Raw genomic sequence first — 25390 nt, forward strand, 5'->3', positions numbered from 1 at the left:
AGTCTAAGGACCACACTGAACGAATTAAAAAAATTCAGGTATAATATTACATATTGGGCTAAAGATTATGGATCACATTGAGTAAATTTATAATTCGAGGATCACATTACATATTGAATCAAAATTCAAGGATTATTTGTATGTTTACCCTCTTCTCTTCTCTGAGTCCCGAGTGCCGCGAAAATGGAGGATGAATCTGCGAGATAGGATAATGCAGAGACTGATTGAATGAATCAAGGATGACTTTTGTCTTTATGGTACACCTCCCTTTCGGACACTGGTCCTGTCAAAGTAAGAAAAGAACATCCGATAGAAATGGAGTTTTCGACAATGCAGGGAGAGGAGTGTACCAACCGGAATCACCAACCTGACAAGTGACACGGTAAGGATGAAAGGAGAATTGGGAGTTTTGACCCGTAGGTCAGATCGATGCGTCCGTTGAACGTCGAGTCGTGACTCTGGAATTCCATTTACCTCCTTTTCTCTGGCTCCTGGGATCTCCTTACTTGCTTCCAGAATCCAGACCAATCATGGCGTCCGCCGAGGCATTGGAGACTTCCGATCCCTCTCCGACAGCCTCGCTTCTCGATACACCCGTTCCCCCGGCCGCCCCCACCGCCGCCGCCTCCAAGAAACTAGCCCTCCTCCCCCTCGTCTTCCTCATCTACTTCGAGGTCTCCGGCGGTCCCTACGGTGAGGAGTCCGCCGTGGGAGCCGCCGGGCCGCTCTTCGCCATCCTGGGCTTCATCGCCTTCCCCTTCGTCTGGAGCGTCCCCGAGGCCCTCGTCACGGCGGAGCTCGCCGCCGCCTTCCCCGGCAATGGCGGCTACGTCATCTGGGCCCACCGGGCATTCGGACCCTTCTGGGGATCCCTGCTTGGCTCCTGGAAGTTCCTCTGCGGGGTCATCAACCTGGCCTCCTACCCTGCCCTCTGCATGGACTACCTCAAGCTGATGATCTCGGTTTTCGCCTCGGGCGTGCCCCGGTACGTCGCCATCTTCTTGTTCACTTCGGTGTTGTCCTTCATGAATTACACTGGTTTGAGCATTGTCGGCTACACTGCAGTTGGTTTGGGTGTTGTATCTCTCTCGCCTTTTGTTGTGCTGACATTGTTTGCGATTCCCAAGATTGATCCTAAAAGGTGGATCAGCCTGGGTGAGGTGGGCGTGGCTAAGGACTGGACGCTTTTCTTCAACATCCTCTTTTGGAACTTGAATTTCTGGGACAGTGCAAGTACTTTAGCTGGGGAAGTTGAGGACCCCCAGAGGACATACCCTAAGGCACTCTTCTCTGCTGGTCTGCTTGCTTGCTTGGCTTATCTGGTGCCTCTTTTGGCTGCAATTGGGGCGATCCCTCTGGATCAAGAGGATTGGGTAGATGGGTACTTTGCCGATGCCGGGGAGTTGATCGCCGGCGAGTGGCTCAAGATCTGGATCGAAATTGGTGCGGTCCTATCGGTCGTGGGACTCTTTGAAGCACAGCTGAGTAGCTGCGTGTATCAACTTTTGGGGATGGCGGACTTGGCATTTTTGCCCCGGTCATTTGGGTTCCGGTCCGCGTGGTTCAACACCCCCTGGGTGGGGATTTTGATCTCCACATTGATTGCGCTGGCGGTTTCTTACCTAGACTTCACGGAACTGATTTCGACGGTGAATTTCTTGTACAGTTTGGGAATGCTGCTGGAGTTTGCATCATTTCTTTGGTTGCGGAAGAAATTGCCTGCAGTTAAGAGGCCGTTCAAAGTGCCGATGGCGATGCCGGGACTGGTGATCATGTGCTTGATTCCGTCTTGCTTTTTGGTTTATGTGATGACCGTGGCTTCTAAAACTGTATATATACTGAGTGCCGTGATGACCATCTTCGCGATCTTTTGGTACTACTTCATGAAGATCTGCAAATCAAAGTCCTGGTTCCAATTCCATGATGTTGGTGAAAAGTTGGACGACGAGGAGTAACCGGAACTCTAGCACATATATTGTAAGGTTGTAAGTTCAAGCCCCCGAAGAAGGAAAGCACAATATAGTTCGGATCGCATTTTCTGGACGACTAAGATCAGGATTGAGACCAGTGAAATTTTTTCCTCCTTCGAATAGTTTTGCAGATAGAGCAATCAGAATCCATTGTTATAGGAAGCCCTGTCCGAAAGTATCATGTTACCAAACCTGAACATGTTTCTAAGTGAAAATGGATGTTACATACTTTCTCTTGTGTCAGAGATCTGAGAAGGCGGTGCTATGAATTCGACTTGATGGACCAAACATTGTTCGACGGAGTGGTGCTGCGGTGTGTGTGAAAGGTGTAGAAAGCAGGGGCAAAATTTTGATGAGGAAGAAGACAGACAGTAGCAGAAATTTCTTGGTGAATTTGATTCTAAATTGCTCACATCATATCGAATTCGAATCCTTGGCGGTAAAAATGATTTTCCTCTTGGTGCTCTCTTGACTTCTGGTAATCCCAACTCAAGCGAGTCCCTTTTTCCTTTCCTTTCATTTTGGCTCGAAGGTTGGAATCCAACTCAAGCAAGTTTTACTATGAACATATGATGATGGCAGTAGTTAATCAAGTACGAAGCCTCCCTCTACGAGTTGATCAGCCTCTTCCAACTGACATTTTGTGAATCGAAAATGTACATCGCCGTAGGGATATCGAAGGGCGAGCCCATCACGGCGAGAGATGATCAGAAATCTACAAGAGCTTACGACGGCCTATTCAAGAAGTAGACCCTGGACATGGCAACTTTTTCTTTTCGACTGCATTTCGACAGACCAGGTAATCTGAGAACAAGGAAAAATTTGTAGCGTACGTGGAAGATATGGCTCGCCTAAGCGCCGAGTCGGAGACCGACGACAACGAGATGCGTCTCTAAACTGTTCATTAAGCAAGAACAACTCAACAACCTAGCCTAGATAATCCGGAAGACTTTGGCATTTACAGTACTGAGAATCAGGGCGTAACAGGTGATTTACGCAACAGTCTGTGCATAACTCAGTGTTCCTAGTAACAACGTGGACAGAAAAGATTGTTCCTTTGGTTAAACGAGCAGAAAAAATGTAGAGCACAATGAACAGTACTAATGGCCTCCTTCATACCCCTCCAGGAGAGACCGGAGTTTGATGGATGGTTTAATTCGAATGTTCTTGTCGACCATGTAGGAAAACAAAGAGGAAAAGCACGAATGATCCATGAGCTTGTGGCCCAACGTGCAATATTATTTTTGAATTTTTAATTTATTTAATATGGTTCTTAAATTTTAGTTCAATTCGCAATGCGGTCCTTAAGACTTTTAATTTGTTCGATGTGATCCTCGAACTTTAGTCCAATGTTCAATTTAATCATTGAACTACGTAAAAATGTTCAATGTTGTCCTTTGTTACTTCGAGTTATTAAATTAAATTGAATTTTTCATGTAGTCCAGGGACTAGATCAAACGTTTATTAAAAATTCAGTTACCACATTGAACAAATTAAAAGTGTGAGAATGACAGTGTAAATTGGACTGAAGTTCAAGGATCAAATTGAACAAATTAAAAATTCGGCGATAAAAACTACACTTTGCACCAAAGTCCAAAAAATTATTTGCGTAATTATTCCGACAATAAAGCGTGGACATTTGGTGGGTCTGGAGCGAAAGGACAAGTTTGGATGCAGGAATTATTGAAGCCCCACGTCGGATTCAAGATTTGTTCGAATGTCACTAAATTGGGCATAGAACAGCTGATCATGGTCCATGTGTTTCTAGTTAGAGAGTGCGCCGGCCTATTATTAATCGTGGTCCCACGCTTCTCCTCATCTTTATTTCTTGCCATTTTGGCAAAATGGCTCTTGTACGTTTCTGATAATTTTTATCACGTGTACATGTATATACATCGTGCATGAATTGTACCGTGACCCCATATTACATACCACACGCTTATGTAAGTATCTCTACAGTCTCCAATCCCCACTAACCTTCTGCACTCTTGGGAATCTTATTCAATTCGACGAAACGACAGTTTTTAATCTTGTCTGAGTAGGTGACAGGTATCGGGCTTTCATTCGAATTGTTATGGATTGGACAGACAAGCCAGGTTGAAGTGGTTAATTTGCGTGCTTGTTTCTTGCGGTTTGAGTTATAGCACCGAGCGTTTCCGATGGCAAACTAGGTCGCTTTTTTCCCCGATGGAGATATGCAAACACGGGAAGAGAGCAAAGATCTATTCCGTGATCAAGCATTCGCATAAAAAGTCAGTTAGAAACTTAGGGATATGTATGTAATCCTAATGTACGTCCTATTGTAAGCAAAGTAATGTTCTAGCCATGTCCTTTTAACTTCGATGGCCGACCAAATTCTAGCGTGGTTCCAGTACCACCAAAGAACATGTCTGCTCAAAGTTAGAGGGGCACCATGTGGGCGACCGGCTCAGCCTTTACCCCAACCAAATCACGGCGATATTTCACGAGCGCCTTTTGCTGCCGATAAGGCCTGAACCCCCCCACCACCCACCTTTGCGCTGTCAGGTCAACAGGTAAGGCGAAATCTAGAGACAAGAATGGCGAGCATCCACCATCAACATGGACAAAAGCAATTGGGAAAAAGGGAGCTCGTTCCTTTGATTGGTCGTCCTATCGCAGCAAACAAATCAAGCGGTAGATCTCGAGAATGTGTGAATTTTTCCCTGGACCAGTCTCGTCTAGGAGCTCACGATAAAGGGATAAAAAAAAAAATTCCCCTGGACCATTCTTTGATTAGACAAGAATGATCAGTTCTTAGGTGCTAGCTTCCACTGATCTTTATCCAAATCTTCCCCTCCCTGGACCGAAACAAAACTTCCTAAAAACACGAATTTTCTCGAGATGCGTCAATCTCAATATCCGGAAAAAAAAGGGACAAGAATTGTCAAATTTCAGGCAAATTCATTAAATATTTTTTTGTCAAAATTCACGGCGGAGAAACTGGTTCTGAGGGATAAGGATTCCCATCCAAGTCGGTCATAAATGGTAGGGACACATTTGAATGAATCAAGTCTATGTTAATCCGTCCTTTTTCGATCAACTTGGGTGTATGAACCAAAAAAAAAAAAAAAAAAGACAAGGAACCGGAGATTGCTTTTACATTTGCTTTTCAATTTCCCTTTTTGCACTCTTGATCTCGCCCGGGCCGAGGCCGCTTAATGATTAATGTGTCCATCTTGAAAAAGAGTATGTTCACGTAAAAAAGAAACCTGTCGTAATCTTGATCCCTTTCATTTCTTTCGTGCGATTGATGACCACAGCTAGACGTGGTCAGTTCCAGTTCCCGGTCCGGAACCATTGGTTCCGGTTCGAACCGCCGGTTCCTAGGCCCAACGGCTCTTTTTCCCCGGGCCTCCTCTCTTTTTTTTTTTATAACCGAGTCGGAACCATGGACCCGATCAACGGGCTGGTTCCGGGCCCCGGTTCATTTTAGCCATGTCTAACCACAAGCGGTATTGGAAAATTTAGATGCCTCTAGAGACTCTTTCTTTTTCTTTTTTTCTTTTTTCTTTTTTTTTCTCTCTTGCGAAATGGATATTACCATAATTCAGCTAAGAGAAGAAGAGAATAGTGCCAAATAAAATTCCTAGAACTACTTCGCTTGTGACAATTCGATCCCGAGCTTTTCGATTATACTAATTGAGTCTTAAATCTTTTGATGATTTGTCAATGCGATCCGCACTACCAATTCTAGCCGAAAATCACCGATCGTTGATGTCGGCAGTCTTACGTGGCACGATAAATGCTAACACGAACAATTTTAATTTTTAAAATTTTTCTTTTTCTTTTTTTCCTTTTACGACTTGGGCCTGTGACGGCCCTCGTCGAGATCCAAGCGAGGGGTGGAGGCCCTTGCCTAGACCTCGCTTGTGGCCGGTGACGTTGCCATCTCACAGTTGGGAAAATAAAAGAAAGGAAAGAAAAGAAAAAAAGTCAAAAAGTAATAAAAAAATATATGTTCATGTCATCGTTGGTTGTCGAAACATTGTCGTGCCATATAGGATAATCGGCTTTTATGTTAGCAATTTTCGATCAAAATTGGCTGGAATGATTACATTAACAAATCATCAAAAGGTTTAAAATTTAATTGACATAGTTCTTCGAACAAAAAAAAAAAAATTTTGACATAGTTCAAAGGTTTTAGATTGAATTGGCACAAGCACAATTGATTTAGGATAGGTTTAAAAAATTTTTGGCACTTTTCCCAAGTAAGAATGCTCACTTGGATTCACCTTCTAGAAACACACACTCTCTCTCTCTCTCTGTTGTTTTCTTTTTGTGTTTTTGCTTTTACGTTCACATCGCCATTTGTTTTCTTCTGGAAGCTTTTTCAGTACTCCGGGGGCAAAACCCACCATAAAAACGGCACCGTGGGATCCATCTTCGTGAGTCCAGGAGAAGAAATCTCTCGAAATTAATTGAGCTTTCGAGCAACGATGATAGTGAATATAATTTTCGAGATGGCTCTAAAGACCTTGTTTTCCTTTCTTTTTTTTGGGGTGAATGGATGTACCTTGATTCGGCTCAAAGGGAAGAATGATGAACCATCGGCATCGACATTCATATTGATTTGCTCAGCATTTCATCACCATCCACATCGATGCGACCAAATCGAGCAGGTGTTCTTACATGAGCGGCTTGGGATAACAACATAAATAATTTTCAAACTTCGGTCTAACGCGCAACATCATCCAATAAACTTTTAAATTTGTACAAGGAAGGTCTCCTAACTTTTGGTCCAAAATGTAATGTCATTCATAAACTATTGATTTGTTCAATGCAATTTATAAACTATTGCTAAATGTTCAACATAATCCATAAATTAGATGGAATATATCTAAAAGTTCATGGATCACATTAAATAGCGGATCAAAATTCAAGGATTACATCAAACGAATTAAACAATTCGGGATAATATTGCACATGAGACCGACATTGATGGGTCATTTCGTGTCATTTTCTTGAACTAACTCATTAGGAAATTTGAAAAAAATCATGCCCAAAAGGGTATACGCACAATCATGTTGCTTGCGCGCCTCTCTTTGGTCCCATGGGGGAATCTCTAGCTGTAAAAGGCCCGAATGAAAAAGAGAAAGGAAAACGATAAAGGAGCCCAATAAGTGGATTCTCCTTCTAGAAGCTCTCTCTCGATTGTTTTCTTTTTGTACATTTACTATGGTATCGTCATCCCCATTATTTTCTTCTAGAAGCTTTTTCGCGGTTCGGACAAAGCCCCGTTATAACGGACACTTGACACAACCGGCGGCGTATATAAAATTGCATGTGCATGCCCTACCCGGACACAATTCGAAAATAAGTATACATTTATATAACTCGATTGAATTTGACTAAAAAAAAAACTCAAAAATGTAATAATTAAATACGTATGTAAATATGTAGATAACTACGAATACATTAAAACGCAATTGGCCCCACTACGTTTCGTGATGGGTGTGTGTGTGTCCCCGCCTAAGCACTAACAGCCGAGTGAGTTTTCCTTTTTCTCCCTTTTTTAAACCCCCAAGAGCTAAAATGCTTATAATAAGATCATCGATAGTCACGACCGTGGCGGCGGAGTTGACTATGGACATGGTTCTTTTTGTTTTTGTTTTTTTTTTTTTTTTTGGGGGCGGAGTGGGAGATGTTTTGAGAACAAAATGAGAAGGAAGAAGAAGTGAGCTCGTTCGATTTGATCCGCCCGTCCGTTAAGGCGATTTCGGCTGGTCGACCCACTAATCGCCGGTCCCATCGTTCGTCCTGCGATTTTATGTATCGTCGGCGCATTACGCCTCCAAGAGAGGCCATGCGAACTTATTCAATTCCCTTTGAAATTCGTCGCTGTTTGGCCGCGGCTCGAAGGGTCTCGTGATTGAAGGCTTTTTTTGAGCGTCTTTTCTGGCTACGAAATGTTGATGGCGATCGTCGCTCCTTGGCGATTCTCATTTGCCCCCGGCTAGATTAATGCGCATGCTGCTAAAAAAAATAAAGTAATAATTGTGGAAAAGTCGGCACGAGTTGACTATTTGTGAGGATCGTTCTCGCAACCAAGTGTCACGAACGATCCAAGCCCATGCCCAATCGCTACGTCAATCGAGCGCCGTGATTGGGGCAGCCATTTGGCCTCCCCACTTGTATCATCCCGCCCCGTAAAAGAAGGATTGCAGAATGGCGGTGTTAACGAGCGTGACGTCACTATCGCGTTAAATTAAAAGCGGCAGTAAGTACACCCGTCAAACGGGTGGGCAGTCTTCGAATAAAATGGGTGGGCAGTTGTGTTTGGATCGGCCATAAATGGTACGACCCAAATGATCTATTTAACTCATTTAGTGCAATGTAAGTACAGTGGCTCGTACATGACTTGACTTATATACTTAAAACACTTTTATATTTAATCCAAAACTAATACCGAAATTGAGGTGATAGTGTGGAGCGAGCGAACGCGAGATCGATTGAGAGATAAGAAATAATGAAGACGAAGTCATAGAGGTAAATTAAGTCTAAGTAAGTTGTAAAATCATTTATGATTCATTTAAAGCTCATAGTATGTGTAAACATTTACAACCTATTTATTAAATACAACTAATTTATATAATAACTCGCAATTATATATGACCCGTTTTGATAGGTCTAACGATAAGCGTTGTTTCGTCGAAAAGTGTTTCGTGTTTCTTCAATTTTTATTAAGAAGAGACGATTTCTATGGTAATTCCAGACATGGATCTCAATGAATTGCAAGGAATGTATATGCTTCATCAAAATTTAGTCGACGACGAAGTGGAAACACTTTGTGGAAATTTAATTGGCGATAGAGTGCAATGATAGAGAGATACAACGTCAAAATTTAATTAACGACGAAGTAAAAATAATGTCCGAAGTACGGGAATTGAAAGATATATGAATGTAAAGTTGCGAAAAGGATAAATTATGGAAAGTAAAGATAAAAATAAAGAACGTCGAGTTTTGTCATTGATTGAAGGGGCTTACAAAGAGTACATTTGGGGATTTAACCCTTACAAATGGTGATTACACATGGCGATTACTAAATTTGAAAGAACAAATAACTTCCTTTCGGTAGTTCCCGGAAGTTACTCAACGGACATATATGACATAACCAATCAACGGTTATCTTCGTGCCAGTAGTTATCTTCATGTCATTTGTTTGCCATCGATATCGATGATTTTATCGAGAAACTTCAAGATTCCCCGTCAATAACTTCACGTTGTGTTATCGATTTCCTTTAAGTTATCGGTAATCGTGTTAATAAACGATCAAACTCTACTCTCGTCGACTAAATCTATCGCTCATGTATGATTACAATTCCATCGGGTGGTTATTGCATATATTGAATGCTCTAGTAATCCAAGCCTTTACACGGATTATATTCGACACGAGTTAAAGCATCTCATATACACATGTGTCACGGGTTGGGAGATTTCCGCCGTGGAATCGCCCAATGCGACACTTGAAAAGCCGAGAACGCTAGGCCGGTCTTCCTTCTCATGTTGCTCCAAAAAAAAGTATGCAAATAGCGTCCTCGCTTTGGACCATACCATGCCTAGCGTAGCTTGGACAAAAAAAAACATGGAGGGAGAACACACAGTCTATTTCGGCACACTAACCGATTTCGGCCTGCTATGATCTCGTTAGGAGAGCTAATGCCGCTCTCAACTAGCTTGTGCACAGGAGGCCAAACCTCACATTCAGAGCTCTTAAAGGTAGATTCATTCTAGCATAGAACTTCCAGTACAAACCATCATGATATCACTTTCACGAATCAATTGTATCTTTTGCACGTGCATTTTACACTCTTCAAATGATCCGAGTACGGTTGGGATATGGTACATCCGGTCCGTCTCAAATGCACACTACAGGTCCAAATCTATCTTAGATTTTTCGTCGCGCGCCTTTCGATGATGTACCAAAGTCAGCTTCTGCATGCTTCAATTTTCTGTTTTTTTTTTTTTTTTTGTCAGGCATTCTTCAAGTTTGGCGGGGGGGCTCTTTCAGCATGGTCGAGTCGACCACATCGGACTCGTTCGAGACCCCTTTTTAATAAAGACAATTCTTACTTGGACCGTACGACCAATTAAAGAGGAATCTACTTTTTGAGGGCCACGGCCGCCCTCGTAAACAGCAATTCCCATTCCGAAGTGTACTTAAGAGATTTTGGCACCAATTCCACTTCCACATGATTGATCTCAAGTTTAAATAACAAAAATCGGGATCGACGTGATGGGATGGGATGAGGTCAAAAAGCGATGGCAGCACTCCCCCTTCCATTTTACCGCCATGAAAGCTTTCCCCCCCTCCCCGTCCTCATCCCCAGGCCGATAGAATCCCGGTCACACGTCAGCAATCGGCATGACCTCCGGACCTCCCATCCCCACCCCCCTTATCCGCCAAGTGTCGCGCACACGTGCCCTCTCTCGGCTCGATCACAGCGTAGCAAATGGCAAGTGGGGGCCCCACCGTACATGTCATGTCACGTGCCGATGTCCCCGTCCCGTCAGGCTCGGCGAGCCCTTATCCTCAACGAAGACGGCCCTTTTAACCGCCGGTCAACTCGGAGCGTCGACCACTTTGCTGGTGCCTCCCAACATGGCATTTCTTTCCGGACCCCAGTAATGATGATAACCCCAAAATTTCACCCTAAAAAAAAACGATAAATCGGGAGAGCTTCTAAATTGGCGATATTCTTCGGCTTCGACCGCCACGTCAGACGCGGTCCGACCCCACACGTGTCAGTTCCTGATTGCTCTCCAGTCTCTCGTTATCCCAACTGCTTTGTACAAATACGGCATGCCCCTCCCGAAGCGCCCTCGAACAACCGCTCATTTGCTCGTTCGCAAGTTCCCAACGCTCGTTCGCACTCCAAAACCCAGCTTCCGAAAAAGCGGACCGAAAAGATAAACCTTTCCTCTTTTTTCTTTTTTTTTCCCCGGTAAAAACCAAAAGAGCTTCCACTTCAACTTGAAGCACTGTGAAGAAAGCGAAAATGGAAAGCTTCGAGCTGAGCGACCTGATTCCGGGCTTGCCCGGCGAGATCGGGCTCGAGTGCTTGACCCGCTTGCCCTACGCCTCTCACCGGGTCGCCTCGTGGGTCTGCCGCTGCTGGCACCAGTTGCTTGAGAGCCGCGAGTTCTACCACCACCGTCAGCACTTCGGGTACACCCGCAAGGTCGCCTGCCTCGTCCAGGCCCTCCCTAGGCCCCAGCCCCAGCCCGAGGCCGACGGATCGAAGCCCAGCGACTCCCCCAGCTACGCCATCACCGTGTTCGACCCGATCGGCGGGACCTGGGAGCGGCTGGACCCGGTCCCCGGGTACCCGGGCGGGCTCCCCCTGTTCTGCCAGGTCGCCGGCTTCGAGGGCGGGAAGCTGGTCGTCATGGGCGGTTGGGACCCGGCGAGCTACGACCCGGTGACGGACGTGTTCCTCTACGACTTCGCGTCGCGGCGGTGGAGGCGGTGCGCCCCGATGCCGTCGAAGCGGTCGTTCTTTGCGATTGGGTCGCACGCGGGCCGGATCTACGTGGCGGGGGGTCACGACGAGAACAAGAACGCGCTGAGGACGGCGTGGGCCTACGACGCGTGGAGGGACGAGTGGACCGAGTTGCCTCAGATGACTCGGGAGCGGGACGAGTGCGAGGGGATCGTCGTGGGCGGCGAGTTCTGGGTGGTGAGCGGGTACGGCACGGATAGCCAGGGGGAGTTCGAGGTAAGCGCCGAGGCCTACGCCGGCGGCGGGTGGAGGCTGGTCGAGGGGGTGTGGGAGGCGGGCCGGTGCCCGAGGTCTTCCGTTGGTGGTTTCGAGAGCGACGGGAGGCTGGTGAGCTGGGCCGAGTCGGACTCGAGGGTCCGGGTCGGGCCGAGCGGTGTGGCGGTGGGGGACATGACCCTGGTGACCGGCTCGGAGTACCAGGGGGCGGCGCAGGGGTTCTACTGGAGGGTCCGGCAGAGTGGTAAATTCGAGCGGGTCAGCGACGTGCCGGACGAGTTCAGCGGGTTCGTCCAATCGGGTTGCTGCGTAGAGATTTGATCAACTGAGTTGACCCGAGCCGCGAGCGGCTCGGGGGTATGTACGGCGACGAGGGCAGTAGAGTCATTTGGCTCGGAGTGTTTGGTTTTTTTGCTTTGAACTTGCATCATCAGGGCTATTATATGACTGAGGAGAGTTGCTTTCGGTTGTATTGCTGCTGCTTTTGCTGGATTGTACTATGTAAATGATTATACTTGAGTCGAGCAATTTTGTCCGGAAAAAAAGAGAAGAGAAATGTGTTGTGAGGACTTGTAGGGTGAAAAAAAGCATTAAGCAAACTGCATCATCCCTCCCCCCCCCTATGACATTTCTTTGATTAGAAGTGAAACGTTACGGGAGACATGGTGATGGTACAATGTCGTGCCGCGCCACATTATTAGGGGAACGAAATCGGGTCAGGGGAGATGGATTACGAATTTTGGATGATAGGGATTTGATGGACACTTGGACGACTGCGGTTTGTATTTGCCTTATAAATGCTACTTGAAGTAACCAAATCATAGTTTTGTCGGGAAAATGAGAAATTTATTGTAATTGTATCAATTTAATTATAAATTTTATTTTTGCTAATTCAATCTTAATTTTATTGCGCTAATTTAATCCATTTAATCATTTGGCGCCGATATGGTAATTTTTTTACAATATTTTAATACTTTTTGATTTTTCAATAAAGTTTTTTATCTTTTTTCTTTGAGATTGGGCCGACAGAAGGCTGCTGGCTGTCGACCCTGGCGAGGGTACCCTTGCTAGCGATCAGTGAGAGCTCGTAGGTCCTCGTCCTCCTGTTGGCCCAAATCCAAAGAAAAAGAAAAGAAAAGAAAAGGTAAAAAAAAATTATTAAAAATTTGGCAAGTGAGCATTGGCCGACCAAATAGATTGAATTAGCACAATTGTAAAAGGCCTAAGCCTGAATTAGCAACAGAAAAAGTTCAAAACTGAATTGACATAATTTCAATAGATTTAAAATTTTTTTTGTAATTCTTTGTAAAGAAGGGGCATTGACATGCCATAGGGCAATAGGAGCTATTAAAGTGGGTGAGAAAACAATAAAATTGGATAATCATGCGGGTATAATTAATGGATGACATACGCAAGTTTAGATGATAAAAAATATCCTATAGTAAGACGAGTATCGTGATAAGGATTGGAGAAAGAGTATTTTAAATATCCCTCCTACTTTTGTGTACAACGTGATTTTCCAAAGAAGCGTATGCGTTTCTCATTTTCGACAAAAATAAAATAAAATAATGAGATCGAGATTCATGTATCTCGTGTTATTCTGGACGCCAAGTTTGAATCGCTCCACTAAAAGCCAATTCGACGGGACAAAAAGAAATGGGGTGATTGAAATCGATATGAATCGAGAGACGTGCCGACGCGAAAATGATAATGCTTTTTGCTTTGCACATACTAATTTTACCTAAACGTGATTTGAGAATTGATGACTGACTTGGGTTAGTTCGGTTCGAGGCGCAAAAGACTTTTGACCTGCGCTCCACAAATCTTATAATTTCTCCTTCCCTAAAAGACACGAAGCGACTAGTGATGGAGCGACACATAGCCCAAAATCCCTCACGACACGGTCAAATCATCACAGTCCCTTCAGACCACTTCACAAGCCACAGGGACAGAAAGTGCAGTACAGCGACACGACGAGCAATCCTTCGTCTAGCGACCAATTCTTCCTTCAACCTCATGCAAGATCCAGCATTGGAGGACTAATTATACAAAGGGCATAAAAAAAAAGTGGAGTGTAAAAAAAGGTTTGACCGTGTAAAGATCCGAAACCTAATTCATCCTCGTGGGAGAAATAATTTGCCAACTAAACTCGAAAAGGTCTACAAGACTGTGCGTGTAAACTTGAGAATCAAGTTAAAGAGAAGATTCGTCGTCACGTTTCACTAAATAAAAGGGTAGAACAGACATTCAATTTGGAACGCTACACATGTTCGGCATCTCCTCAAGAATTTCAACTCTTTGCCGTCTAGAAAATTCGATTTTGTTCGGTTGCATCCGCCGCACATGGAGTTTAGTTGCTAGTGACAAAGAGGTGCATGTTCGGTTCTTGCACATGCCACGGCTTATTCGGATGTACATGCCCGAGGTAATAAAACATTCGACCGAGATTCGGCAGGTTGTTTGTCTCTAATGTTTCCATGACAGATTCTTTAGCTAAAACCCTGTCCAGCTAGGAAAAGATGTACAAACGAGCTGAGATTTCGGTCCTTCTATGATCTTTCATCGAACATTCGATCTTCGCCCTCCCTCTCGATGGCATATCAGTTTATAGGAACCAAGGGAGCGTGATCAAACTGAGCCGGGTTCATGGATTTTTGAGCTCGATCGAGTATTCACTTCCCCACTCGTGTTCAACTCATCTTGAAAATTGAGTCTCCGGGCTCGATTCGATTCAAGTCCGTTAGGATCAATTTATGAGTGAAGTCGAGCTCGAGTTCAACGAGTGTGAATGCCGTGTAATTTTGAATTTTCTTATGTTTGTTTATGTTGGGGTGCAGTTCATATTCCTCGTCGACGGGAAGGCACGGTAGTCCCATTGTGAATGGCTACTGTTGTTATACATAACCTATTTCTCATGTAATTGATAATTATAATAGATGGGTGAGAGGTGTTAATTATAGTGAAATTTTTTGCTAGATGTAGCCTTAATTTAAGGGCGAACAGGGATAAACCTTGTGTATCGATTTTTCTTTCTCGTATTTACCATATATTTCATTGTGGTTGTACGTCTAATCCTAACTGTTTATACAGTTTTTCAGATTTTCTGAAGAAATAGTAGAAGATCGGTCATTCTAATAGGCTTGTTGAGATGAGTGTCTTGACGAGCCGGAGATGGAGCATATCTCGAAAAGATACTCGAGCAGCTCAGGCTCAACTCGGGAATTACACGAGTTGATGTCGAGTAATTATCGAGTTGAGCCCGAATCGCCTCGCGAGTGGCTCGACACGATCTCATCTCTAGTGTGGGATCTACGGATCGGATGGCCAATATTCGATGTAGGAACAAATGGTTCCGGTCTTATCATTGAATCCATGTATGCAACAGAGGTCACTGATCCCGTCAACCGTCACAGGGGCAAACGCTTTTTAAAGTCAAAGTGATTATACGGTCATCCAATGCTGAAAACCCCTTCGGGACGTCAAGAAAACGGAGTCTTTTCAGTGAAAAAAAATTGGTTTTTGACCGTAAAAAGTCTCCGACGTGCCTGAACCGTGAACGTTTCCAGCAAGGGGCTAAATTTCCAGAATGCCGACGATCATATTCAAAGTCGGGAGGCAAGGTTTTGACCGGAACGCCAGATTTGATGGGCGCGGAAGAATTGGTGACTTCTAAGGATGGCCAATTGAAAATGACTTGAGTCCGGATTTTGTATTTCATAGTTTTCATCGAGCAGACGACGAGGTCCCGTCATTTAATTTCGATCATCAAACCAGGAAGTCCCCAAAATCTACGATCCTCCTCCACAACATCTGTCGGAGAAGGAAAGTGTGTGCACCTCCCCCGTTCAAGGGCCTTAAATTTTTGGATTCGAACGCAAAACTGATAATGACACAAACGGTCTTTGAAATTTTATCTTGACGTGCAATTTGATCCTTAAACTTTTAATTTGTTCAACGTGATTCTTGAACTTTAACCTAATATGCAATGGGATCCCTGTACTTTTGGTACATGTCTGATATAGTTCATAAACTACATGAAAATGTTCAATATTGTAATTCCATTAATTCAAGATCAAGGATAACATTGAACATATTCATATAATTCAGGGACTAAATTGAACATGTATAAAAAAATTTAAGGATCACGTTGAACAAATTAAAAGTTGGAAACAATATTAGACATGAACTAAAGTTCATGCACTTATTTTCCCACCATATAAATACCCACATTTGCTTCTAGAAACCTGGATTTGATAAGCCCAGTGGTGGTTTGGGTTCATCTTGGAATAACTATATGTGACAAATTATACGGCCTTTTCACCATACAGAGTAGGGGAATCATTAATTCTTACGTTAGGATCAGAGGTTTTTTAGGCAAGATGGGCCGAAAGATGGGCCGAGATAACCTGACGAGCCTTGAAGGACCCTTCAAATTTTTAAAGGAGTAGTGTTTATGGAGTACGCTAGAATATTCTTGAAAGTATATGGGAAATGTAAACTATTTTAGAGTTCTCTTGTAATTAATATGGGTAATTGGTAGATGGGAAGATTAAATCTTTACCGTTAGATTAATAGGCAATCTACGATTGTAATCGAATGGGTTCATTTATAAATAAGAAACCCCCTCTCCTCATTTGTATCATCTCACAAATAATGAAAATTCATCTCAGTAATAGAAGTTCTACGAATTCCTCTCTCCAAAATCCTTGTGAGTGGTGTGCCGAAGGGTTTGCTAAGACCATAGGGGCATGGGTACGGGAACACTAGATCTATGTATTGGTACACAGCACTATAGATCCAGTTATAGAAATTATCATTGGCGCAAAAAACCAACATGCTATCACTTATAAGCCGAAAAAGAGAAGGTCAAGTTGCTAAATTGCTAGAAATAGATTTCTCTTTCAGCATTAGCATGACTGGGTACATTGTTCCGAGATGTGCCGGGCTATTGCTTGCAATGATGGAAGAAGAGCTACTTTCAACGAAATACAATTATCTTGGATATAAAAGGTAAAAGCGAAAAGACAAATGAACATTACAGCTCTATTTGCTTGCGATCATTCTTCTTCATCCTCCTCCATCAGATATTTTTCCATGCAGAGAGATCATTCAGCTGAGATTTTAGTGGCTGCATTTGCCGAAGGTTAACCCAGCTGTAACATGTTCACCAATACTTACAGTAAACAAACTCATTATACAAGTTGCCACTGATTATACACAAATTCACCTGAAAAAGGCTTGATGCTGGAGCAAGGAGGCGTGCATCATATTCATCTCTACAGGTCTCAAAATCAAATTGGTTGTTTAGGTCATGCCATATTGCCAACCCCGTCATCTGTGGTAAGAGTTGCAGACCAAGGTAGTCTGCACTTTCCATCTAATGAATTCCATCACTTCGCAAATCGGAGTGTCCATTCAGCAGCCAATTGATCGTGTTTAGGCCGGTCCACCATGTGCTGATGGGCAATGCCAGGAACCAATAGATTATCTGAAAAAAGAGAGCATTCGAACAAGGCATGATGCAATTTCATTTAGAGGACAAATACTATGAAAGAGAACTAGTGGTGATGCTCCTAACAAAATTCCTTCAACCCCATTCTGAGTTTATTGCATATAATAATAGCGATATGTGAGAACCATATATCTGTTCTTGTTCCACGACCAATTAAAAAAGTCACTCTTCCCTAGCAGGTAAGAAATATTGAAGACATAGTGACTAAAAAAAATGCAATAATAGAAGCATACGGGGATCGGGATTCGTGAAAATCGATCTGATGGCAAGAAGAACTTTAGAAATTGTAAGAGCCGGACTCCAACCATCCTTCAAGATGTCCAATCCAAGATTGCCGGATGAATCAACATTGCAATGGTAAATTCGAGTTTTGAATGCGACCTGTGAACTCACATGACTTAAATAGACATATATGCAAACCACTCCAACTTAATCAAATTCCAAAAGACAATTGACATTCCAATCGACAAACTTAAGGAGATAATCAACAAAAGCGCATACCTTTGGAGGTTTGAATGGATAATCACCCGGAAAAGTAATGTCAAGGAAAAATATCCCGCCTCCGTATGGTGTACCTAGAAACATGCCCAAGAGCATGCTCGTCAGGTCACTCAAGAAAACTAAGAACCTTGCAAACCAATTGATTCATCGAAACTACAGAAGAACGGGACATGGCAGATCACCAAGGAAATCAATAGCAGGATCCCACGAATACCAATCAATCAAGATGACGGATGCCGTTCATCGAAGACATAAAACCGCAGACCAGTCAAACAAGACAGGCAGCAATTGCCGAAGACACCCCGACGATTTTGCAGACACAACGGAATGAATTCAAGAGGTCGTTAACCTCAAAAGGCAAGGCAAAGCTATGAATCCCAGCTCATCAACCAAATTGTTTGCCAACAACTAAGAGATTATCTACTAGGACAATAGATAACAAAAGAAGCTGAGCTGAACCATTAAAGAAACATCAGATTCAGCACCAGAAAACCCAGAATCGCCACATTCGAGGAGTCAATGCTTCCCCACGACATGTCCCAAATTATTAGTTTAAAAGCTGAGCTACACAGAGCAAGGAAGGGCCATAATTAACATCCAAACTAGACTTGTAACTCCCAGACGGAAACCCTAGGCGCTTTAGGAGAGAGAGAGAGAGAGAGAGATGAACCTGGAGGCCCCATGATGGTGGAGACCCAGTGGTAGAGATTGTCGCCTTTTGGGCCAGCGGAGCAATAGGGAGGTGGGTCCAAGTTCAGCTCCGCCATCTCCCTCTGTATCCTCTTCCCCGACGATGACACCGAGGTTGTCGACGCCCACGCTGTCGCTGACGACGCCGTCGCCGAGGACGACCCTATCATCCCAGAGCTCCTCATCTTCCCAGACTTGCGAGCTAGTAACAGACGAAGGTTCTTGCTTTACCCTCCTTTCTTCGCGGCTTGGCTTTCTGCGCCCGAGCCACGTAGAGTCGGAATTATTGGCCGGAACGGTTCGATTGTCATTCTTAGAACTCGAACCCGGTCCTGATTTAAAACCTCCTGCTAAATTGCTAATGCTAAATTCATCCGGATTTAATTCTAATTTAGTCTGATTGTTATTAATTGGATGCTAATGCTAAATTTTAATTCCAATTAATCATTCAAAGAGAGAAAAAGAATCATAGTGCAATGCACCTTACCAAAAAAAAAAAAAGAATCATAGTGCAATGCAACATGATGTTCCATCGAGACATTTGGTGAATAATGTTCACATAATTAAGGCTCCGTTTGCTTCGCGAATTTTTTGTTTTAAAAAAAATATATGTTTTTTAAAATAATAGCATAAATTTTTTTTTCACAAAAATGAATGTAATATTTTCCTTATACACTAAAGCGATTATATATAAATACAAGTAATAAAAGCGCCGTGCAATCATTTTTACAAAAATATTTTCTAAATTATTCATTTTTCACGAAACATACACGCTGATTCAAAATGGATGTGTGAAGGAAGGGTTTCACCTTAAAAGGTTTCAACTAAGCTAGAAAGAAAGCAATAAAACCTCATTAACTACACTTTCAAAATGGTTTGATCTTGGTTGGCTAATATATGATAATTTTCCATGTGGTACGATGATCAACGAACAACTTGAGTGATGTTTTTGAGTGTTATTTTGAATGGCATCATACTCGGTGTACAATGCACATATCTAGTTGCTTTATTCTGCCCAAGCCGTCTCCCTCGCCGATCGATAGCCATGCTCTTACAATTAAAACTAATTATCCAAATCGATGTTTCATAAAAGTTGTTTATGTAAAGATTGAATCATACATTTTGCAACACTAAGTGGAAAATTGAAGGCCACCCATCTTACTTCTCTACGATAATTTATTTGGTGGCTGATTTTAGGGAAATTGCAAGCAGGCAAGGCAATCGCCAGTCACATTGGTCCATTCTCATCTCCCCCCTCCAAAAGAATCATGCTCTATCCACACATTCTAGAATCAAATGTTACAATGGCATAAAATAGACCAAGAGGAACTAAACGGAAGAATCTCTAATCACAAGCAAAAAAATGAGAAGTGATGAATGAACAAGAATTTCTCACTAGGCTCAAGAATCTCCCACCAATTTCATCACAGCCAACAAGATCTACCAGTAACCCGCTATTGACTGCTCTAGCCGAATTAAGGCCCGCAACCCTTTGTCAAATGGACATTAGAGCAACGGCGATCGCGCAAATCACGTATTTTAGTTCGGAGACTAGTGAAGCTGAAGTTGGTGAACCTCCACCTTGAGGACTGAAAGGTGCAGATGCTGACGGGGTAATCACGCTGGAGCTTGAGTTTGAACTGTTAAAAGCATGCACATATAGGGAACACATTCAGAACAAAAGCAGCATCAACTAAAGAGATATGGAATGATGGCAGCAGAACAGATCTGTCAACGATATACTAAAGTTTTCTCACCTCCCAGTGAATTTACACGATCCATAACCTGCATTTACATCACACCAAGTCAGCAACCGCAGGAATCAGTCGAAGGAAAACACGAGAGGAAAGCGTCCTCTCTAAGTATTGCAGGAAGGATGCGCATATTCAGACAGCCCTTTATAAATGCCAATATTAGCGAAGCAGGATATTTAGAGCTCATAAACTACCCAAAGCTTTAGCAATGTGGTCTATGAATCAGTCCTAATGACATACAACTTTTTAATGAGGAAAAGAAAACACGTCCACACATCAATTTCTTTTAAGATCACTGATGGTGACGATTCACTGCCCATCTGCAACCCTCTCTGTCCATGAAAACATGCGTGCGCATCATAAAAAAAGGCGAAGACAGGTAGTTCGTATGCACAATTCCAGTTGTCCTCTGCAGAAAAGAATGAACATGAAAAAAAGAAGAAAACTCACTGGGATTGTCCGGAGTTGTCATAGCCGTGCCCTGAAAATCGCACGTCCCACCAACACTCTGCATCTTCTGATAATAGTCATTGTAGGCATACGAAGCATGGCTCGCCACAGTATTGGGCAAGTAACACGGCTGTCCTGCCTGAATAGCCGTGCAGTTAGCCTGACCTTGACCACAAGCCCAGTTTAGCCCGTCTTCCAACTTGTCGGGATCCGCATCCTGCTTCGCTATGCAGAACACCCCGGAAGAGTTCCCCGTGACTTGACTGGATGTGCCCAAGCTGAGAGGATACACAGAAGTCCCGTTGGTGAAAAACACACCCCAATTTCTCTCTGACACGGGTCCCAGTCTCTTATCTTCGTTATATAACTCATAGATGTATGTGTTGATTGGCACATCTGGCTGACTAGGTGGACCCGAGCCATTAAGCACTCGCTTGATCAAGTTGTTGTTGAAGGTTTGGGCATTTCCCGCCGTTGCATCAGGTTCATTTGATCCACCAAACCAAGGCCAGCCAGTTTCTGTCACCATAACAGGGATCCCAGAAAAATTCATGGCCTCGACAGAATAATAAGTGGCATCGACCATGGCATCAAACATGCTGTTGTAGTGAAAAAGAGTATTTGGGTCAACAATCTGCTTCACCGAAGGAAGTGATCGAAAAAGAGCATAATCAAGTGGGAAAATCCCGTTTCCTTGAGTATATCCATAATATGGATAAGCATTCAACATGTATGAAGAATTTGTGTTCTTCAGGAATTGAAGCAGCTGGTACATTGTAGAGTTCCATGAAGAGTTGAAAGCCGCAGTGGAGGGAGGGAAGGGCCTCGGTATTACATCCATTGATTGTGGGGTTGAGACCTTAACCATAAAATTGAGATTAGAGGCAACCAGAGCTTTATGAAGGTTATTCATTGCCGGAACTAAAACTGGAGCAGCATGAGGTATTGAAGTAAGAACTTCGCTGCCAACAGCAATTGCAGTTATATTGGTTGCAGGCAGGTAAGCAGCAACATTTTTGTTAATCCAAGCCGCCGCTGCTGCTGGAGATTCCCCAATCCCTAAAACTTCCTCGTTCGTGACACCAACCATGACATCAATCCCACTGTTAGCAAGGGCTTTTAACATGTGAGCATCGGCATCATAAAGTCGCACATGAGTTATCTCATGGGATTTTAAGACTGCTACTACATCTGAAGCTTCTGGCAGGTTAGAGACATCGGTACCGATGTTTATTCCCACAAATGCACCTGATGTACCAGTTCAAGACATGGTTCAGAAGTAGAAGAAAATGCAGCCTTCATGTGCTTGTGATGTCAAGCAAAGTTGAATGAATAAGAGAGATTGCGAAATCATAGAGATTGAAGGGGCTCAGCAAATTGTCAAGCATATAATCGCATGAATTTGCAGATTGCCCCAGATTCCAATAGATAAGGTCATTATACTTGTTTAATCCACAGTGAAGGTCAAGAGCTTATCCATTTTCAACTATATCGGAAAAGAAAAGGAAAAAACGCATGATTGAATCAGAACATAGAATTGTGAAGCAGAATATCATCATGACCAACCATAACAAAACATCTTTTTCATTAGGGAAAACTGCCCCCATCGTCAGCTTCAATGGGAATCTATACCCACTGATGACACTCTCAAGCATTATCAAGCCAATGAAACCTTAAGTATGCAATCCTATTGTATAAACCTTAACACTGTATGACTATGCTCATAGGTCACAACTAGGAAGTATAACCATGCAAAACTTGCCCATCGGATCCCCTCTATGACGACTGAAATTCTACATGATTGGATTAGTTTGTCCCCTCAGGGCCAGATAAACCTTCGAAGCAGGACGTTTCACAGGTACTAAATGCAGAAAAGATTTAGCAGACAAATTAGAGCTAGTAGGACTAAAAAAGAATCCAGGAGGGTTTCTGGATTACCCAAGGCAGTGGGCAAGAATGAAACTAGAAGCAGAAGAATTCTCCCCAGTCCTTTTTCACCCATCATCTTCAAAAGTATGGGGTACGAAACCTTCCACTCCGTCGCCTTTAGATGCAGCTTAAACTGCAAATTCAATGAAAATTTTCCACGAGGCATGGTTAGAGACTGCATTCAAATTTCAACCAGGGGTCAATATTACATGGAGATGAATTCAAGAACAGAAGGCACAAATGATAAAAGAAATGCCACGTCAGCTACTTCTAGCAAAAAGAGCATAAACCCCCCAAAGAGCTGTACAATAGACACCCAGCTCATCTATCTCGACCAAATATTTTGTGGGACGGCCAATTGTTCTAAAAGCTTAAACTGATAAATGAATGTGTGAATTAATATTTAAATGTTCTAACACTTAGGACCTCCACATCTAATACCATGAAGGATTTTGTGGGACCACAGCTAATTGCTTTAAAAGATTAAGCAATTAGATGAATGTGTGGTTGGATATTTAACTATTCTAACATCTCCATCTTAATTGCATTGATCATGAAGTCTTGGTTCATAGTAAAACAACTCACCCAGTGCCCCAAAAGCTAAAAGGTTTATTTCATCTATCCAAGTCCACAGTTTACTGTACACCATTGAGTAAACTGACAACCTACTTCACAACAATTAAGGGAACCTCTATACCTTCATTAGGTACATGATATCTATGAAATTGACCAATCTCCAAGCACCAAAAAGCCTTTGCCGAGATAAAATTTCTAAATACGAATGCATTACAATAATCTTCCTTTTCCTTTCCTATCATTCATTGCATTTGCAGCTACCAACCTGAAACATTTCTCCAAAATTCCAAAAGGAAAAGAGAAAAATCTTAAATGTCTTTTTTCAGAGCTTCAGCGCCTTAACAGAAATCATACCAAGATGACCTGCTAGGATTATTGAGCTAAATTATTTGGAATAGCAGCCTGCTTTCAACCAATAGAATGGGTTATCACTGAAGCACATCTGGTATGACTATTATCCAACGTTGCCAAAATGTAGACAAAAGTAAAACTTTGCAATATATGGTTTAGAAGCTGGAACTAGAAGAATGTCATGAAATGGAATTAGGGACAATAGTTGCAGTTCGTTATAACTTCTTTTCAGTTGATAAGTTCACTATAGTCTAGAGATGCGGGCACCGATGATTTCCAATTCGTCGGATTCCTTTTGTTTTGCCCATTCTTTTAGGTGTAACTAACCTACTTTAATTGACTTTGCGGTCCCTGATTAGTCTGACTCTATAGCATATTAGGAATCCCTCCTTCGCAAAACACATTGTGTTCGAACACAAAATTCACAAAGTATGCCGGAAAGGGCGAGAAATTTCAAGGTCTATGATAGGATCCGACAGCACAAAAATTAAACAGCCCAGAAATATATTTTCTAACTGTAATGCAGCTAAGCTTAGAAATGAGCAACATAGCGCCAGAACTATGAAGGGCCAGCTGACTAAGCTCTTAGGGTGAGTTTGGTTCGACATTTAGAAGTAGCATTTGGCCCCGAATGCTCCTTTGAAAAATGTTGAACCGTTTGGCAAGCATTTCGAAGGAGCATTTGGCCAAATATTCCTCTTGGGAAGGCTGAAAGCCCAATGCTAGAAGCCCCAGCATTAGCTTTCAGCATTTGCATTCCCCCAAAGCTCTTTCCAAATGTCGAACCAAACCCACCCTTAGTCAGGAGGTCTAAAATGTCAAATGCCATAACTGTAAAGCAACTTCTCGTCTGTTCCACAAGCATAGTTTACAAGCATCAGCGACCAGCTCGAGTGCGAGTCGTGATCTGCAGACCATTCTAGGGAAACCTCCAAAAGCCGGACGATGAACACGACAGATGAAGAAACTAAACACGGGAGAGAAATAAACGCCCAAAACTGAAAGATTGGGAAGCACCAAAGATACAGAGATTGAGAAATCAAGAGGGAAAATGGCACAACTTACTCAGTTTCTTGCGCACAAAACCAGCTCAAAAGAAGAAACCACACAGATATATCCCTCTTCAAAAGTCCGAACGCCAAATATAATGAATCTCAAACAGAATCCACAAAGATTTCATCAGCTTCCAACGCTATCTGAGAGTGCAGCACTCAATGCCGAAACTAGAAACCGGAAGACCCCAGATGAACACTCTTCTAGTCTAGACCTAAATGGCCTGTGGACAAAAATACCACTCTTTTCCCCACAGTCCCCACTACAAAAAACCCCATCTTAAAATAACGCTCCTCCGGACTATACCCCACCGGCCAATCGTTTTTCTACTAAATAAAGTGGCCTTTTTCAACTAAAAATACAAGCTTTACAACCCTGTGACAAAGATTTGAAATGGGTGCTACGTTAAAATTAATAATAAACAGATCCCGGAAGCTCAGAGAGATGATAGAAACCTGTAATGGCAGCTTCTCTCTGTCCCCAGCGCCGCAGAGCCAAGCAGAACCAGTTTGCTACAACTTTGTCTTTTTTGCAGTATCTCTTTCTCAAATGTTCTTCTGGGTTCGAGCTCGCTGGAATTATCGCCGTCCAATACAGTATTCTTCTACAGGAGGGATGCTAATGTGTATTGGGCTTTTGGGATTTCTCACTCCAAGGCAGTCCTTAATTAGCTCCTTGGTTCGAAGGAGTCGAAAAGGTGTGGAAACGGTTTTAGCCCGTAATAAACACTCTTATCAGTGAGGGAAAGTTGGAAACTTTAGTCAGTCGCTGTAATTAAAATTTATTCCTAGGATTTAAGACATGTTTTTACAGGAGATCTCGTCGTCCGCGGGATGACTTCAAGAAGACTCTCCTCCTTTCCGGGGC

At 43.0% G+C, this 25390-nt stretch overlaps 4 protein-coding genes across 5 annotated transcripts; 2 read left to right on the top strand and 2 right to left on the bottom strand.

Annotated features, from left to right (window-relative positions):
• Nucleotides 1-126: 126 nt before the first annotated feature.
• On the top strand, nt 127-3005 carry LOC115753233 (probable polyamine transporter At3g13620). The gene has a single exon (XM_030691763.2). It carries the CDS (start codon nt 531-533, stop codon nt 1953-1955), a length of 1425 nt encoding a protein of 474 aa, XP_030547623.1. The 5' UTR covers nt 127-530; the 3' UTR covers nt 1956-3005.
• Nucleotides 3006-10800: 7795 nt separating this feature from the next.
• Nucleotides 10801-12273, top strand: LOC115753240 (F-box/kelch-repeat protein At2g44130-like). The gene has a single exon (XM_030691773.2). The coding sequence runs from the start codon at nt 10988-10990 to the stop codon at nt 12026-12028; it is 1041 nt and encodes a 346-aa protein (XP_030547633.1). The 5' UTR covers nt 10801-10987; the 3' UTR covers nt 12029-12273.
• A 4689-nt stretch (nt 12274-16962) lies between these two features.
• On the bottom strand, nt 16963-18675 carry LOC115753246 (constitutive photomorphogenesis protein 10). The gene is made up of 5 exons (XM_048281366.1): nt 18391-18675; nt 17721-17794; nt 17453-17600; nt 17094-17195; nt 16963-17062 (listed from the first exon to the last, which is right to left on the bottom strand). The coding sequence occupies exons 1-4, from the start codon at nt 18593-18595 to the stop codon at nt 17098-17100; spliced, it is 525 nt and encodes a 174-aa protein (XP_048137323.1). The 5' UTR covers nt 18596-18675; the 3' UTR covers nt 16963-17062; nt 17094-17097.
• Nucleotides 18676-19545: 870 nt separating this feature from the next.
• On the bottom strand, nt 19546-25204 carry LOC115753226 (glucan endo-1,3-beta-glucosidase 4). 2 transcript variants are annotated; one of them, XM_030691749.2, is made up of 5 exons: nt 24979-25204; nt 22553-22676; nt 20615-21862; nt 20168-20195; nt 19546-20050 (listed from the first exon to the last, which is right to left on the bottom strand). In XM_030691749.2, exons 2-5 carry the CDS (start codon nt 22617-22619, stop codon nt 19906-19908), a joined length of 1488 nt encoding a protein of 495 aa, XP_030547609.1. In that variant the 5' UTR covers nt 22620-22676; nt 24979-25204; the 3' UTR covers nt 19546-19905. The 2 variants fall into 2 exon arrangements, with proteins under 2 accessions (XP_030547609.1, XP_030547608.1); XM_030691748.2 differs by lacking the exon at nt 24979-25204 and adding an exon at nt 24536-24937.
• Nucleotides 25205-25390: the final 186 nt, after the last annotated feature.

The sequence above is a fragment of the Rhodamnia argentea genome, chromosome 6 (genome assembly GCF_020921035.1).
Source record: "Rhodamnia argentea isolate NSW1041297 chromosome 6, ASM2092103v1, whole genome shotgun sequence".
NCBI classification, from domain to species: Eukaryota; Viridiplantae; Streptophyta; class Magnoliopsida; order Myrtales; family Myrtaceae; genus Rhodamnia; species Rhodamnia argentea.

What these genes read in the sequence shown, in the direction of transcription:
- LOC115753233 (XM_030691763.2), top strand. Translation starts at nt 531, where the DNA reads ATGGCGTCCGCCGAGGCATTGGAGACTTCCGATCCCTCTCCGACAGCC.
- LOC115753240 (XM_030691773.2), top strand. Translation starts at nt 10,988, where the DNA reads ATGGAAAGCTTCGAGCTGAGCGACCTGATTCCGGGCTTGCCCGGCGAG.
- LOC115753246 (XM_048281366.1), bottom strand. Translation starts at nt 18,595, where the DNA reads ATGAGGAGCTCTGGGATGATAGGGTCGTCCTCGGCGACGGCGTCGTCA. An exon ending in CACCATCATGGGGCCTCCAG is followed by an intron (nt 17,795 to 18,390) that starts GTTCATCTCTCT and finishes GCATGTTTCTAG; the next exon opens with GTACACCATACGGAGGCGGG. An exon ending in ATCCATTCAAACCTCCAAAG is followed by an intron (nt 17,601 to 17,720) that starts GTATGCGCTTTT and finishes GTGAGTTCACAG; the next exon opens with GTCGCATTCAAAACTCGAAT.
- LOC115753226 (XM_030691749.2), bottom strand. Translation starts at nt 22,619, where the DNA reads ATGATGGGTGAAAAAGGACTGGGGAGAATTCTTCTGCTTCTAGTTTCA. An exon ending in ATTCTTGCCCACTGCCTTGG is followed by an intron (nt 21,863 to 22,552) that starts GTAATCCAGAAA and finishes CTGGTACATCAG; the next exon opens with GTGCATTTGTGGGAATAAAC. An exon ending in TCGTGTAAATTCACTGGGAG is followed by an intron (nt 20,051 to 20,167) that starts GTGAGAAAACTT and finishes TGCTTTTAACAG; the next exon opens with TTCAAACTCAAGCTCCAGCG.